At 32.6% G+C, this 18,041-nt stretch overlaps 2 protein-coding genes across 3 annotated transcripts in view; one reads left to right on the plus strand and one right to left on the minus strand.

The window, feature by feature from the left end:
- Positions 1–18,041, minus strand: part of LOC138320526 (uncharacterized) — a 288,019-nt gene that overhangs the window by 110,242 nt on the left and 159,736 nt on the right. The window lies entirely within an intron of this gene.
- Positions 1–18,041, plus strand: part of LOC138322087 (low-density lipoprotein receptor-related protein 5-like) — a 47,675-nt gene that overhangs the window by 25,833 nt on the left and 3,801 nt on the right. The window contains exons 14-15 of the mRNA XM_069266142.1: positions 462–638; positions 6,920–7,096. Coding sequence (XP_069122243.1) covers positions 462–638; positions 6,920–7,096 — 354 coding nt within the window. The remainder of the gene's footprint in view (positions 1–461; positions 639–6,919; positions 7,097–18,041) is intronic.

Consider the following 18,041-nt stretch of genomic DNA (forward strand, 5'->3'; position numbering starts at 1 on the left):
ACCGTCACACTAGTACCAAACATTTATAAAACAATACACGTACCAAACATATAAACAATACATAGTACAAATTTACCAAACATTTTTATAAAACAATACCGTCACACAATATGTACCATTTATAAAACATTTATAAAACAATACCGTCACACAATACAAACATTTATAAAACAATACCGTCACACTAGTACCAAACATTTATAAAACATTTATAAAACAATACCGTCACACTAATACACAAACATAAAATTATAAAACAATACCAGTAATAAAACATTTATAAAACTAATACCATCACACTAGTACAAACATTTATAAAACAATACCGTCACAGTAATACCAAACATTTCTGTTGAGAAGTAGTAATCACTATTACCTAGATAGTCCAAAAGTTTCAGCACATGGATCCACTGTTGTGTTCTAATACGTTTTGACATTTTCATTTTTGCCGTTGTTTGCAGAGGTGAAATGTAATTCTGCAATTGCTAATGGAATCCTACAGTCCTGTTCATATGACGCCGGTGATTCATGTTCCGTCAGGTGTAACACTAACTTCAAAGCAGCTTATGACAGAATATATTGTCTTCCCGACGGAGCCTGGGATCAAAACGTTCAGACTATTTGTAAACCGATCATTGGTATATATCAGAAATTTATTTTCAGTTTTGAATCATTTGCAGTACCAATTCGCGTTCATATGTTATTGTTTCCCTTCATATATACCCAGATGTTAAAATCACAGTGACATTTTCAGTTGTACTTGGTATGTTTTGTGATTTGAAAAGGTGTGGGAATATGAGTATACTTTAAACTTATTGAGTTGGTGATGGTTAATGTATAAAGTTTGTAGTGACATTCCTCCATTAGTGTAGAATAATGTAATACTAATATTAGTGTAACAGGACTACACATAGTCGATCACTAGTGATCAGGTAGCTCAGTCAGTAGAGCATCCGGCTAGTGTTCGGAGGTCCTGAGTTCGAATCCCGGTCTGGCCGCTACATTTTATTCACCCCAATTACGCTAACTCCTTTACTGGCTTTTATGTATGGTATAATTTCGATTGTTTTGTTAAAATCTCCAAAGGACCTTTGATATTACAATAAACAGCAAAAATAGATTTATTATGTTGTTGAAGATAAAGAAAATGCATTTTAGTATATACACCTCATTTGGTACCAAAGGAATTATGATATCATTATGTATGTATTATTTCATGTGAAAGTTATAACAAGATATCATAGTTTTATACCGGAAGAAAAAATATATAACTGTATATGAATTAGTTTATATAGAAAGAAAGGAATATTGCTAGATACCATTATGTATGTACATTAAAACATAGAACTATTCATATAATGTATTATTTGTATTTGTGTTAAACAGAAAAATTCGAACACTAAAATGTAATAATTTTTTGATAGCGATGAAGCGTCATAAAGACGTATGTGACTTAAAACATTCACCTAATACATTGTACTTATCATGTCCCTAAATAATGATAGTCTGTGTGGCTTTAACACGTTCACCTTATACATTGTACTTATCATGTCCCTAAATAATGATAGTCTGTGTGGCTTTAACACGTTCACCTTATACATTGTACTTATCATGTCCCTAAATAATGATAGTCTGTGTGGCTTTAACACGTTCACCTAATACATTGTACTTATCATGTCCCTAAATAATGATAGTCTGTGTGGCTTTAACACTTAAAACATTCACCTAATACATTGTACTTATCATGTCCCTAAATAATGATAGTCTGTGTGGCTTTAACACGTTCACCTTATACATTGTACTTATCATGTCCCTAAATAATGATAGTCTGTGTGGCTTTAACACGTTCACCTAATACATTGTACTTATCATGTCCCTAAATAATGATAGTCTGTGTGGCTTTAACACGTTCACCTTATACATTGTACTTATCATGTCCCTAAATAATGATAGTCTGTGTGGCTTTAACACGTTCACCTAATACATTGTACTTATCATGTCCCTAAATAATGATAGTCTGTGTGGCTTTAACACGTTCACCTAATACATTGTACTTATCATGTCCCTAAATAATGATAGTCTGTGTGGCTTTAACACGTTCACCTTATACATTGTACTTATCATGTCCCTAAATAATGATAGTCTGTGTGGCTTTAACACGTTCACCTTATACATTGTACTTATCATGTCCCTAAATAATGATAGTCTGTGTGGCTTTAACACGTTCACCTTATACATTGTACTTATCATGTCCCTAAATAATGATAGTCTGTGTGGCTTTAACACGTTCACCTTATACATTGTACTTATCATGTCCCTAAATAATGATAGTCTGTGTGGCTTTAACACGTTCACCTTATACATTGTACTTATCATGTCCCTAAATAATGATAGTCTGTGTGGCTTTAACACGTTCACCTTATACATTGTACTTATCATGTCCCTAAATAATGATAGTCTGTGTGGCTTTAACACGTTCACCTAATACATTGTACTTATCATGTCCCTAAATAATGATAGTCTGTGTGGCTTTAACACGTTCACCTAATACATTGTACTTATCATGTCCCTAAATAATGATAGTCTGTGTGGCTTTAACACGTTCACCTTAATACATTGTACTTATCATGTCCCTAAATAATGATAGTCTGTGTGGCTTTAACACGTTCACCTTATACATTGTACTTATCATGTCCCTAAATAATGATAGTCTGTGTGGCTTTAACACGTTCACCTTATACATTGTACTTATCATGTCCCTAAATAATGATAGTCTGTGTGGCTTTAACACGTTCACCTTATACATTGTACTTATCATGTCCCTAAATAATGATAGTCTGTGTGGCTTTAACACGTTCACCTTATACATTGTACTTATCATGTCCCTAAATAATGATAGTCTGTGTGGCTTTAACACGTTCACCTTATACATTGTACTTATCATGTCCCTAAATAATGATAGTCTGTGTGGCTTTAACACGTTCACCTTATACATTGTACTTATCATGTCCCTAAATAATGATAGTCTGTGTGGCTTTAACACGTTCACCTTATACATTGTACTTATCATGTCCCTAAATAATGATAGTCTGTGTGGCTTTAACACGTTCACCTTATACATTGTACTTATCATGTCCCTAAATAATGATAGTCTGTGTGGCTTTAACACGTTCACCTTATACATTGTACTTATCATGTCCCTAAATAATGATAGTCTGTGTGGCTTTAAAACACATGTTCCCACTTACACTTTATACATTGTACTTATCATGTCCCTAAATAATGATAGTCTGTGTGGCTTTAACACGTTCACCTTATACATTGTACTTATCATGTCCCTAAATAATGATAGTCTGTGTGGCTTTAACACGTTTATACATTGTACTTATCATGTCCTAAATAATGATAGTCTGTGTGGCTTTACGTTCACCTTATACATTGTACTTATCATGTCCCTAAATAATGATAGTCTGTGTGGCTTTAACACGTTCACCTTATACATTGTACTTATCATGTCCCTAAATAATGATAGTCTGTGTGGCTTTAACACGTTCACCTAATACATTGTACTTATCATGTCCCTAAATAATGATAGTCTGTGTGGCTTTAACACGTTCACCTTATACATTGTACTTATCATGTCCCTAAATAATGATAGTCTGTGTGGCTTTAACACGTTCACCTTATACATTGTACTTATCATGTCCCTAAATAATGATAGTCTGTGTGGCTTTAACACGTTCACCTAATACATTGTACTTATCATGTCCCTAAATAATGATAGTCTGTGTGGCTTTAACACGTTCACCTAATACATTGTACTTATCATGTCCCTAAATAATGATAGTCTGTGTGGCTTTAACACGTTCACCTTATACATTGTACTTATCATGTCCCTAAATAATGATAGTCTGTGTGGCTTTAACACGTTCACCTTATACATTGTACTTATCATGTCCCTAAATAATGATAGTCTGTGTGGCTTTAACACGTTCACCTATACATTGTACTTATCATGTCCCTAATGATACTGTGTGCTTTAACACGTTCACCTTATACATGTACTTATCATGTCCCTAAATAATGATAGTCTGTGTGGCTTTAACACGTTCACCTTATACATTGTACTTATCATGTCCCTAAATAATGATAGTCTGTGTGGCTTTAACACGTTCACCTTATACATTGTACTTATCATGTCCCTAAATAATGATAGTCTGTGTGGCTTTAACACGTTCACCTTATACATTGTACTTATCATGTCCCTAAATAATGATAGTCTGTGTGGCTTTAACACGTTCACCTTATACATTGTACTTATCATGTCCCTAAATAATGATAGTCTGTGTGGCTTTTAACACGTTCACCTTATACATTGTACTTATCATGTCCCTAAATAATGATAGTCTGTGTGGCTTTAACACGTTCACCTTATACATTGTACTTATCATGTCCCTAAATAATGATAGTCTGTGTGGCTTTAACACGTTCACCTTATACATTGTACTTATCATGTCCCTAAATAATGATAGTCTGTGTGGCTTTAACACGTTCACCTTATACATTGTACTTATCATGTCCCTAAATAATGATAGTCTGTGTGGCTTTAACACGTTCACCTTATACATTGTACTTATCATGTCCCTAAATAATGATAGTCTGTGTGGCTTTAACACGTTCACCTTATACATTGTACTTATCATGTCCCTAAATAATGATAGTCTGTGTGGCTTTAACACGTTCACCTTAATACATTGTACTTATCATGTCCCTAAATAATGATAGTCTGTGTGGCTTTAACACGTTCACCTTATACATTGTACTTATCATGTCCCTAAATAATGATAGTCTGTGTGGCTTTAACACGTTCACCTTATACATTGTACTTATCATGTCCCTAAATAATGATAGTCTGTGTGGCTTTAACACGTTCACCTTATACATTGTACTTATCATGTCCCTAAATAATGATAGTCTGTGTGGCTTTAACACGTTCACCTTATACATTGTACTTATCATGTCCCTAAATAATGATAGTCTGTGTGGCTTTAACACGTTCACCTTATACATTGTACTTATCATGTCCCTAAATAATGATAGTCTGTGTGGCTTTAACACGTTCACCTTATACATTGTACTTATCATGTCCCTAAATAATGATAGTCTGTGTGGCTTTAACACGTTCACCTTATACATTGTACTTATCATGTCCCTAAATAATGATAGTCTGTGTGGCTTTAACACGTTCACCTTATACATTGTACTTATCATGTCCCTAAATAATGATAGTCTGTGTGGCTTTAACACGTTCACCTTATACATTGTACTTATCATGTCCCTAAATAATGATAGTCTGTGTGGCTTTAACACGTTCACCTAATACATTGTACTTATCATGTCCCTAAATAATGATAGTCTGTGTGGCTTTAACACGTTCACCTAATACATTGTACTTATCATGTCCCTAAATAATGATAGTCTGTGTGGCTTTAACACGTTCACCTAATACATTGTACTTATCATGTCCCTAAATAATGATAGTCTGTGTGGCTTTAACACGTTCACCTTATACATTGTACTTATCATGTCCCTAAATAATGATAGTCTGTGTGGCTTTAACACGTTCACCTTATACATTGTACTTATCATGTCCCTAAATAATGATAGTCTGTGTGGCTTTAACACGTTCACCTTATACATTGTACTTATCATGTCCCTAAATAAATGATAGTCTGTGTGGCTTTAACACGTTCACCTATACATTGTACTTATCATGTCCCTAAATAATGATAGTCTGTGTGGCTTTAACACGTTCACCTATACATTGTACTTATCATGTCCCTAAATAATGATAGTCTGTGTGGCTTTAACACGTTCACCTTATACATTGTACTTATCATGTCCCTAAATAATGATAGTCTGTGTGGCTTTAACACGTTCACCTTATACATTGTACTTATCATGTCCCTAAATAATGATAGTCTGTGTGGCTTTAACACGTTCACCTAATACATTGTACTTATCATGTCCCTAAATAATGATAGTCTGTGTGGCTTTAACACGTTCACCTTATACATTGTACTTATCATGTCCCTAAATAATGATAGTCTGTGTGGCTTTAACACGTTCACCTTATACATTGTACTTATCATGTCCCTAAATAATGATAGTCTGTGTGGCTTTAACACGTTCATCTTATACATTGTACTTATCATGTCCCTAAATAATGATAGTCTGTGTGGCTTTAACACGTTCACCTTATACATTGTACTTATCATGTCCCTAAATAATGATAGTCTGTGTGGCTTTAACACGTTCACCTTATACATTGTACTTATCATGTCCCTAAATAATGATAGTCTGTGTGACTTTAACACGTTCACCTTATACATTGTACTTATCATGTCCCTAACATTTATCTTGTCCCTAACATTTATCTTTTAGCAAAATACGACGAGATCTAAAGTGACATTTTTATAATAAATATATACAGGTATTGAGGCATATATCTTTTGGTAATTTTGCATATTTGATGTAAATAGACCTTGGTTTAAACATGGAACCTAGGGTTGACCGTAGTTTTCATTTCGTAATTCTCCAAGAAATATATATTTGTTTGAGTTTTACTTCATTATTGTAATAATAGTTTTTTTTATTACGAAAACCACATTGAAATTTGTTTTAATGTTTTATGAAGTAAATCATTTGAAAAGAGTTTCTTGTATAATCACAACTGACAGAAATCGAGTAAATCGTTCGGATCATTTCGTTTAGATATTCTATATAAAATAATAATAATTGACAAAAACCTTTTTTAATAAAAAGAAAATAGCTTTTTGTGGTTCAAAGTATTGAAATTTCTTGTAGTTATGTATAGTTGTTATAGAAGTTATCAGTGTATCGATTTGTTTTATTTTAGTGACTACATGCCCCAGTACCGTTAACAAGGGATCCCTTGAGAACTGTACCTATGAGACAGACAAATCGTGTAGAGTTAGGTGTATCTCTGGCTACTCCCCAGCCCTGGACTTCATCCATTGTCTACCTGATGGTGTATGGGACAAAGATACAAATACTCTGTGTGAAGTTACCAAAGGTAAGGCTCATCATATAGTCAAAGATACAAATACTCTGTGTCATATAGTCAAAGATACAAATACTCTGTGTGAAGTTACCAAAGGTAAGGCTCATCATATAGTCAAAGATACAAATACTCTGTGTCATATAGTCAAAGATACAAATACTCTGTGTGAAGTTACCAAAGGTAAGGATCATCATATAGTCAAAGATACAAATACTCTGTGTCATATAGTCAAAGATACAAATACTCTGTGTCATATAGTACCAAAGGATAAGGCTCTGTGGAAGTTATATAGTCAAGATAGTCAAATACAAATATCTGTGTGAAGTTACCAAAGGTAAGGCTCATCATATAGTCAAAGATACAAATACTCTGTGTGAAGTTACCAAAGGTAAGGATCATCATATAGTCAAAGATACAAATACTCTGTGTGAAGTTACCAAAGGTAAGGCTCATCATATAGTCAAAGATACAAATACTCTGTGTGAAGTAGTCAAAGATACAAATACTCTGTATCATATAGTCAAAGATACAAATACTCTGTGTCATATAGTCAAAGATACAAATACTCTGTATCATATAGTCAAAGATACAAATACTCTGTGTGAAGTTACCAAAGGTAAGGATCATCATATAGTCAAAGATACAAATACACTCTGTATCATATAGTCAAAGATACAAATACTCTGTGTGAAGTTACCAAAGGTAAGGCCATCATCATATAGTCAAACTCTGTGTCATATACAAATACTCTGTATCATATAGTCAAAGATACAAATACTCTGTGTGAAGTTACCAAAGGTAAGGATCATCATATAGTCAAAGATACAAATACTCTGTATCATATAGTCAAAGATACAAATACTCTGTGTGAAGTTACCAAAGGTAAGGCTCATCATATAGTCAAAGATACAAATACTCTGTATCATATAGTCAAAGATACAAATACTCTGTGTGAAGTTACCAAAGGTAAGGCTCATCATATAGTCAAAGATACAAATACTCTGTATCATATAGTCAAAGATACAAATACTCTGTGTGAAGTTACCAAAGGTAAGGCTCATCATATAGTCAAAGATACAAATACTCTGTATCATATAGTCAAAGATACAAATACTCTGTGTGAAGTTACCAAAGGTAAGGCTCATCATATAGTCAAAGATACAAATACTCTGTGTGAAGTTACCAAAGGTAAGGCTCATCATATAGTCAAAGATACAAATACTCTGTGTGAAGTTACCAAAGCTAAGGCTCATCATGTAGTCAAAGATACAAATACTCTGTATCATATAGTCAAAGATACAAATACTCTGTGTGAAGTTACCAAAGGTAAGGCTCATCATATAGTCAAAGATACAAATACTCTGTATCATATAGTCAAAGATACAAATACTCTGTGTGAAGTTACCAAAGGTAAGGATCATCATATAGTCAAAGATACAAATACTCTGTGTGTTACCAAAGTAAGGCTCATCATATAGTCAAAGATACAAATAGTCTGTGTGAAGTTACCAAAGCTAAGGCTCATCATGTAGTCAAAGATACAAATACTCTGTATCATATAGTCAAAGATACAAATACTCTGTATCATATAGTCAAAGATACAAATACTCTGTGTGAAGTTACCAAAGGTAAGGCTCATCATATAGTCAAAGATACAAATACTCTGTATCATATAGTCAAAGATACAAATACTCTGTATCATATAGTCAAAGATACAAATACTCTGTGTGAAGTTACCAAAGGTAAGGATCATCATATAGTCAAAGATACAAATACTCTGTGTGAAGTTACCAAAGGTAAGGCTCATCATATAGTCAAAGATACAAATACTCTGTATCATATAGTCAAAGATACAAATACTCTGTGTGAAGTTACCAAAGGATCAAGGCTCATCATATAGTCAAAGATACAAATACTCTGTATCATATAGTCAAAGATACAAATACTCTGTGTGAAGTTACCAAAGGTAAGGATCATCATATAGTCAAAGATACAAATACTCTGTGTGAAGTTACCAAAGGTAAGGCTCATCATATAGTCAAAGATACAAATACTCTGTATCATATAGTCAAAGATACAAATACTCTGTATCATATAGTCAAAGATACAAATATACAAATATCTCATGTAGTCAAAGATACAAATACTCTGTATCAGGAAGTCAAATACAAAGGTAAGGATCATAGTCAAAGGATACAAATACTCTGTGTGAAGTTACCAAATACTCTGTTCATCATATAGTCAAAGTCAAAGATGTGTGAAGTTACTCTGATCATATAGTCAAAGATACAAATACTCTGTATCATATAGTCAAAGATACAAATACTCTGTACAAATACATAGTTGCAGTTAACCAAAGTAAGGCTATCATATAGTCAAAGATACAAATACTCTGTGTGAAGTTACCAAAGCTAAGGCTCATCATATAGTCAAAGATACAAATACTCTGTGTGATGTTCAAATATAGGCTCATCATGTAGTCAAAGATACAAATACTCTGTATCATATAGTCAAAGATACAAATACTCTGTGTGAAGTTACCAAAGGTAAGGATCATCATATAGTCAAAGATACAAATACTCTGTGTGAAGTTACCAAAGCTAAGGCTCATCATATAGTCAAAGATACAAATACTCTGTGTGAAGTTACCAAAGGTAAGGCTCATCATATAGTCAAAGATACAAATACTCTGTGTGAAGTTACCAAAGGTAAGGATCATCATATAGTCAAAGATACAAATACTCTGTGTCATATAGTCAAAGATACAAATACTCTCATCATATAGTCAAAGATACAAATACTCTGTATCATATAGTCAAAGATACAAATACTCTGTGTGAAGTTACCAAAGGTAAGGATCATCATATAGTCAAAGATACAAATACTCTGTATCATATAGTCAAAGATACAAATACTCTGTATCATATAGTCAAAGATACAAATACTCTGTGTGAAGTTACCAAAGGTAAGGATCATCATATAGTCAAAGATACAAATACTCTGTGTGAAGTTACCAAAGCTAAGGCTCATCATATAGTCAAAGATACAAATACTCTGTGTGAAGTTACCAAAGGTAAGGATCATCATATAGTCAAAGATACAAATACTCTGTGTGAAGTTACCAAAGGTAAGGCTCATCATATAGTCAAAGATACAAATACTCTGTATCATATAGTCAAAGATACAAATACTCTGTATCATATAGTCAAAGATACAAATACTCTGTGTGAAGTTACCAAAGGTAAGGATCATCATATAGTCAAAGATACAAATACTCTGTGTGAAGTTACCAAAGGTAAGGATCATCATATAGTCAAAGATACAAATACTCTGTGTGAAGTTACCAAATACTCTGTAAGGATCATCAGTAGTCAAAGATACAAATACTCTGTATCATATAGTCAAAGATACAAATACTCTGTGTCATATAGTCAAAGATACAAATTACTCTGTATCATATAGTCAAAGATACAAATACTCTGTGTGAAGTTACCAAAGGTAAGGCTCATCATATAGTCAAAGATACAAATACTCTGTGTGAAGTTACCAAAGGTAAGGCTCATCATATAGTCAAAGATACAAATACTCTGTGTGAAGTTACCAAAGGTAAGGCTCATCATATAGTCAAAGATACAAATACTCTACTCTGTATCATATAGTCAAAGATACAAATACTCTGTATCATATAGTCAAAGATACAAATACTCTGTGTGAAGTTACCAAAGGTAAGGATCATCATATAGTCAAAGATACAAATACTCTGTGTGAAGTTACCAAAGGTAAGGATCATCATATAGTCAAAGATACAAATACTCTGTGTGATATACTCTGTATCATATAGTCAAAGATACAAATACTCTGTATCATATAGTCAAAGATACAAATACTCTGTGTGAAGTTACCAAAGGTAAGGATCATCATATAGTCAAAGATACAAATACTCTGTGTGAAGTTACCAAAGCTAAGGCTCATCATGTAGTCAAAGATACAAATACTCTGTATCATATAGTCAAAGATACAAATACTCTGTATCATATAGTCAAAGATACAAATACTCTGTGTGAAGTTACCAAAGGTAAGGATCATCATATAGTCAAAGATACAAATACTCTGTGTGAAGTTACCAAAGGTAAGGCTCATCATATAGTCAAAGATACAAATACTCTGTATCATATAGTCAAAGATACAAATACTCTGTGTGAAGTTACCAAAGGTAAGGATCATCATATAGTCAAAGATACAAATACTCTGTATCATATAGTCAAAGATACAAATACTCTGTATCATATAGTCAAAGATACAAATACTCTGTATCATATAGTCAAAGATACAAATACTCTGTATCATATAGTCAAAGATACAAATACTCTGTATCATATAGTCAAAGATACAAATACTCTGTATCATATAGTCAAAGATACAAATACTCTGTGTGAAGTTACCAAAGGTAAGGATCATCATATAGTCAAAGATACAAATACTCTGTGTGAAGTTACCAAAGGTAAGGCTCATCATATAGTCAAAGATACAAATACTCTGTATCATATAGTCAAAGATACAAATACTCTGTGTGAAGTTACCAAAGGTAAGGCTCATCATATAGTCAAAGATACAAATACTCTGTGTGAAGTTACCAAAGGTAAGGCTCATCAGGTAGTCAAAGATACAAATAGTATCATATAGTCAAAGATACAAATACTCTGTGTCATATAGTCAAAGACTACAAATACTCTGTATCATATAGTCAAAGATACAAATACTCTGTGTGAAGTTACCAAAGGTAAGGATCATCATATAGTCAAAGATACAAATACTCTGTGTGAAGTTACCAAAGGTAAGGCTCATCATATAGTCAAAGATACAAATACTCTGTATCATATAGTCAAAGATACAAATACTCTGTGTGAAGTTACCAAAGGTGAGGCTCATCATATAGTCAAAGATACAAATACTCTGTATGTGAAGTTACCAAAGCTAAGGCTCATCTCATATAGTCAAAGATACAAATACTCTGTGTGAAGTTACAAAGGTAAGGTCATCATATAGTCAAAGATACAAATACTCTGTGTGAAGTTACCAAAGGTAAGGCTCATCATATAGTCAAAGATACAAATACTCTGTATCATATAGTCAAAGATACAAATACTCTGTGTGAAGTTACCAAAGGTAAGGCTCATCATATAGTCAAAGATACAAATACTCTGTATCATATAGTCAAAGATACAAATACTCTGTATCATATAGTCAAAGATACAAATACTCTGTGTGAAGTTACCAAAGGTAAGGATCATCATATAGTCAAAGATACAAATACTCTGTGTGAAGTTACCAAAGGTAAGGATCATCATATAGTCAAAGATACAAATACTCTGTGTGAAGTTACCAAAGGTAAGGCTCATCATATAGTCAAAGATACAAATACTCTGTATCATATAGTCAAAGATACAAATACTCTGTGTGAAGTTACCAAAGGTAAGGATCATCATGTAGTCAAAGATACAAATACTCTGTGTGAAGTTACCAAAGATACAAAGGCTCATCATATAGTCAAAGATACAAATACTCTGTGTCATATAGTCAAAGATACAAATACTCTGTATCATATAGTCAAAGATACAAATACTCTGTATCAGGATCATATATAGTCAAATTCTCTGATACAAAATACAAATACTCTGTGTGAAGTTACCAAAGGTAAGGATCATCAAATAGTCAAAGATACAAATACTCTGTGTGAAGTTACCAAAGGTAAGGCTCATCATATAGTCAAAGATACAAATATCTGTGTCATATAGTCAAAGATACAAATACTCTGTATCATATAGTCAAAGATACAAATACTCTGTTGTGAAGTTACCAAAGGTAAGGATCATCATATAGTCAAAGATACAAATACTCTGTATCATCATATAGTCAAAGATACAAATACTCTGTGTGAGTTACCAAAGGTATCATCATATAGTCAAAGATACAAATACTCTGTGTGAAGTTACCAAAGGTAAGGATCATCATATAGTCAAAGATACAAATACTCTGTATCATATAGTCAAAGATACAAAATACTCTGTATCATATAGTCAAAGATACAAATACTCTGTGTGAAGTTACCAAAGGTAAGGATCATCATCATATAGTCAAAGATACAAATACTCTGTATCATATAGTCAAAGATACAAATACTCTGTGTGAAGTTACCAAAGGTAAGGATCATCATATAGTCAAAGATACAAATACTCTGTGTGAAGTTACCAAAGGTAAGGCTCATCATATAGTCAAAGATACAAATACTCTGTATCTATAGAGTACAAATACTCTAGTAAGTCAATACTCTGTGTGAGTTACCAAAGGTAAGGATCATCATATAGTCAAAGATACAAATACTCTGTATCATATAGTCAAAGATACAAATACTCTGTGTGAAGTTACCAAAGGTAAGGATCATCATATAGTCAAAGATACAAATACTCTGTGTGAAGTTACCAAAGGTAAGGATCATCATATAGTCAAAGATACAAATACTCTGTGTGAAGTTACCAAAGGTAAGGATCATCATATAGTCAAAGATACAAATACTCTGTATCATATAGTCAAAGATACAAATACTCTGTGTGAAGTTACCAAAGGTAAGGCTCATCATATAGTCAAAGATACAAATACTCTGTATCATATAGTCAAAGATACAAATACTCTGTGTGAAGTTACCAAAGGTAAGGATCATCATATAGTCAAAGATACAAATACTCTGTGTGAAGTTACCAAAGCTAAGGCTCATCATGTAGTCAAAGATACAAATACTCTGTATCATATAGTCAAAGATACAAATACTCTGTATCATATAGTCAAAGATACAAATACTCTGTATCATATAGTCAAAGATACAAATACTCTGTATCATATAGTCAAAGATACAAATACTCTGTATCATATAGTCAAAGATACAAATACTCTGTGTGAAGTTACCAAAGGTAAGGATCATCATATAGTCAAAGATACAAATACTCTGTGTGAAGTTACCAAAGCTAAGGCTCATCATATAGTCAAAGATACAAATACTCTGTATCATATAGTCAAAGATACAAATACTCTGTATCATATAGTCAAAGATACAAATACTCTGTATCATATAGTCAAAGATACAAATACTCTGTATCATATAGTCAAAGATACAAATACTCTGTATCATATAGTCAAAGATACAAATACTCTGTGTGAAGTTACCAAAGGTAAGGATCATCATATAGTCAAAGATACAAATACTCTGTATCATATAGTCAAAGATACAAATACTCTGTATCATATAGTCAAAGATACAAATACTCTGTGTGAAGTTACCAAAGGTAAGGTTCATCATATAGTCAAAGATACAAATACTGTGTGAAGTTACCAAAGGTAAGGATCATCATATAGTCAAAGATACAAATACTCTGTATCATATAGTCAAAGATACAAATACTCTGTGTCATATAGTCAAAGATACAAATACTCTGTGTGAAGTTACCAAAGGTTATCATCATATAGTCAAGATACAAATACTCTGTGTGAAGTTACCAAAGGTAGGCTATCATATAGTCAAAGATACAAATACTCTGTGTGAAGTTACCAAAGGTAAGGATCATCAATAGTCAAAGATACAAATACTCTGTATCATATAGTCAAAGATACAAAATACTCTGTGTGAAGTTACCAAAGGTAAGGATCATCATATAGTCAAAGATACAAATACTCTGTGTGAAGTTACCAAAGCTAAGGCTCATCATGTAGTCAAAGATACAAATACTCTGTATCATATAGTCAAAGATACAAATACTCTGTGTCATATAGTCAAAGATACAAATACTCTGTGTGAAGTTACCAAAGGTAAGGATCATCATATAGTCAAAGATACAAATACTCTGTGTGAAGTTACCAAAGGTAAGGCTCATCATATAGTCAAAGATACAAATACTCTGTGTGAAGTAGTCAAAGATACAAATACTCTGTATCATATAGTCAAAGATACAAATACTCTGTGTGAAGTTACCAAAGGTAAGGATCATCATATAGTCAAAGATACAAATACTCTGTGTGAAGTTACCAAAGGTAAGGCTCATCATATAGTCAAAGATACAAATACTCTGTATCATATAGTCAAAGATACAAATACTCTGTGTCATATAGTCAAAGATACAAATACTCTGTGTGAAGTTACCAAAGGTAAGGATCATCATATAGTAGTCAAAGATACAAATACTCTGTATCATATAGTCAAACATACAAATACTCTGTGTGAAGTTACCAAAGGTAAGGATCATCAAATAGTCAAAGATACAAATACTCTGTGTGAAGTTACCAAAGCTAAGGCTCATCATGTAGTCAAAGATACAAATACTCTGTATCATATAGTCAAAGATACAAATACTCTGTATCATATAGTCAAAGTCAAATACTCTGTATCATATAGTCAAAGATACAAATACTCTGTGTGAAGTTACCAAAGGTAAGGATCATCATATAGTCAAAGATACAAATACTCTGTGTGAAGTTACCAAAGGTAAGGATCATCATATAGTCAAAGATACAAATACTCTGTGTGAAGTTACCAAAGGTAAGGATCATCATATAGTCAAAGATACAAATACTCTGTGTGAAGTTACCAAAGGTAAGGCTCATCATATAGTCAAAGATACAAATACTCTGTATCATATAGTCAAAGATACAAATACTCTGTATCATATAGTCAAAGATACAAATACTCTGTGTGAAGTTACCAAAGGTAAGGATCATCATATAGTCAAAGATACAAATACTCTGTATCATATAGTCAAAGTTACCAAAAATAAGGATCATCATATAGTCAAAGATACAAATACTCTGTATCATATAGTCAAAGATACAAATACTCTGTATCATATAGTCAAAGATACAAATACTCTGTGTGAAGTTACCAAAGGTAAGGATCATCATATAGTCAAAGATACAAATACTCTGTATACATATAGTCAAAGATACAAATACTCGTAAGAAGGTTACAAAGGTAAGGACTCATATAGTCAAAGATACAAATACTCTGTGTGAAGTTACCAAAGTAAGGCTCATCATATAGTCAAAGATACAAATACTCTGTGTGAAGTTACCAAAGGTAAGGATCATCATATAGTCAAAGATACAAATACTCTGTGTGAAGTTACCAAAGGTAAGGCTCATCATATAGTCAAAGATACAAATACTCTGTGTGAAGTTACCAAAGGTAAGGCTCATCATATAGTCAAAGATACAAATACTCTGTGTGAAGTTACCAAAGGTAAGGATCATCATATAGTCAAAGATACAAATACTCTGTGTGAAGTTACCAAAGGTAAGGATCATCATATAGTCAAAGATACAAATACTCTGTATCATATAGTCAAAGATACAAATACTCTGTATCATATAGTCAAAGATACAAATACTCTGTGTGAAGTTACCAAAGGTAAGGACTCATCATATAGTCAAAGATACAAATACTCTGTGTGAAGTTACCAAAGGTAAGGCTCATCATATAGTCAAAGATACAAATACTCTGTGTGAAGTTACCAAAGGTAAGGATCATCAAATAGTCAAAGATACAAATACTCTGTGTGAAGTTACCAAAGCTAAGGCTCATCATATAGTCAAAGATACAAATACTCTGTGTGAAGTTACCAAAGCTAAGGCTCATCATGTAGTCAAAGATACAAATACTCTGTGTGAAGTTACCAAAGGTAAGGCTCATCATATAGTCAAAGATACAAATACTCTGTATCATATAGTCAAAGATACAAATACTCTGTGTGAAGTTACCAAAGGTAAGGATCATCATATAGTCAAAGATACAAATACTCTGTGTGAAGTTACCAAAGGTAAGGATCATCATATAGTCAAAGATACAAATACTCTGTGTGAAGTTACCAAAGGTAAGGCTCATCATATAGTCAAAGATACAAATACTCTGTGTGAAGTTACCAAAGGTAAGGATCATCATATAGTCAAAGATACAAATACTCTGTGTGAAGTTACCAAAGGTAAGATCATCATATAGTCAAAGATACAAATACTCTGTATCATATAGTCAAAGATACAAATACTCTGTGTGAAGTTACCAAAGGTAAGTCATCATATAGTCAAAGATACAAATACTCTGTGTGAAGTTACCAAAGGTAAGGATCATCATATAGTCAAAGATACAAATACTCTGTATCATATAGTCAAAGATACAAATACTCTGTGTGAAGTTACCAAAGGTAAGGATCATCATATAGTCAAAGATACAAATACTCTGTGTGAAGTTACCAAAGGTAAGGCTCATCATATAGTCAAAGATACAAATACTCTGTATCATATAGTCAAAGATACAAATACTCTGTATCATATAGTCAAAGATACAAATACTCTGTGTGAAGTTACCAAAGGTAAGGATCATCATATAGTCAAAGATACAAATACTCTGTGTGAAGTTACCAAAGGTAAGGCTCATCATATAGTCAAAGATACAAATACTCTGTATCATATAGTCAAAGATACAAATACTCTGTATCATATAGTCAAAGATACAAATACTCTGTGTGAAGTTACCAAAGGTAAGGCTCATCATATATCAAGATACAAATACCTGTTACAAATATTCTGAAATATCATATAGTCAAAGATACAAATACTCTGTGTGAAGTTACCAAAGGTAAGGATCATCATATAGTCAAAGATACAAATACTCTGTGTGAAGTTACCAAAGGTAAGGATCATCATATAGTCAAAGATACAAATACTCTGTGTGAAGTTACCAAAGGTAAGGATCATCATATAGTCAAAGATACAAATACTCTGTGTGAAGTTACCAAAGGTAAGGATCATCATATAGTCAAAGATACAAATACTCTGTGTCATATAGTCAAAGATACAAATACTCTGTATCATATAGTCAAAGATACAAATACTCTGTGTGAAGTTACCAAAGGTAAGGATC

Source organism: Argopecten irradians, chromosome 4 (genome assembly GCF_041381155.1).
Source record: "Argopecten irradians isolate NY chromosome 4, Ai_NY, whole genome shotgun sequence".
Classification (NCBI taxonomy): Eukaryota; Metazoa; Mollusca; class Bivalvia; order Pectinida; family Pectinidae; genus Argopecten; species Argopecten irradians.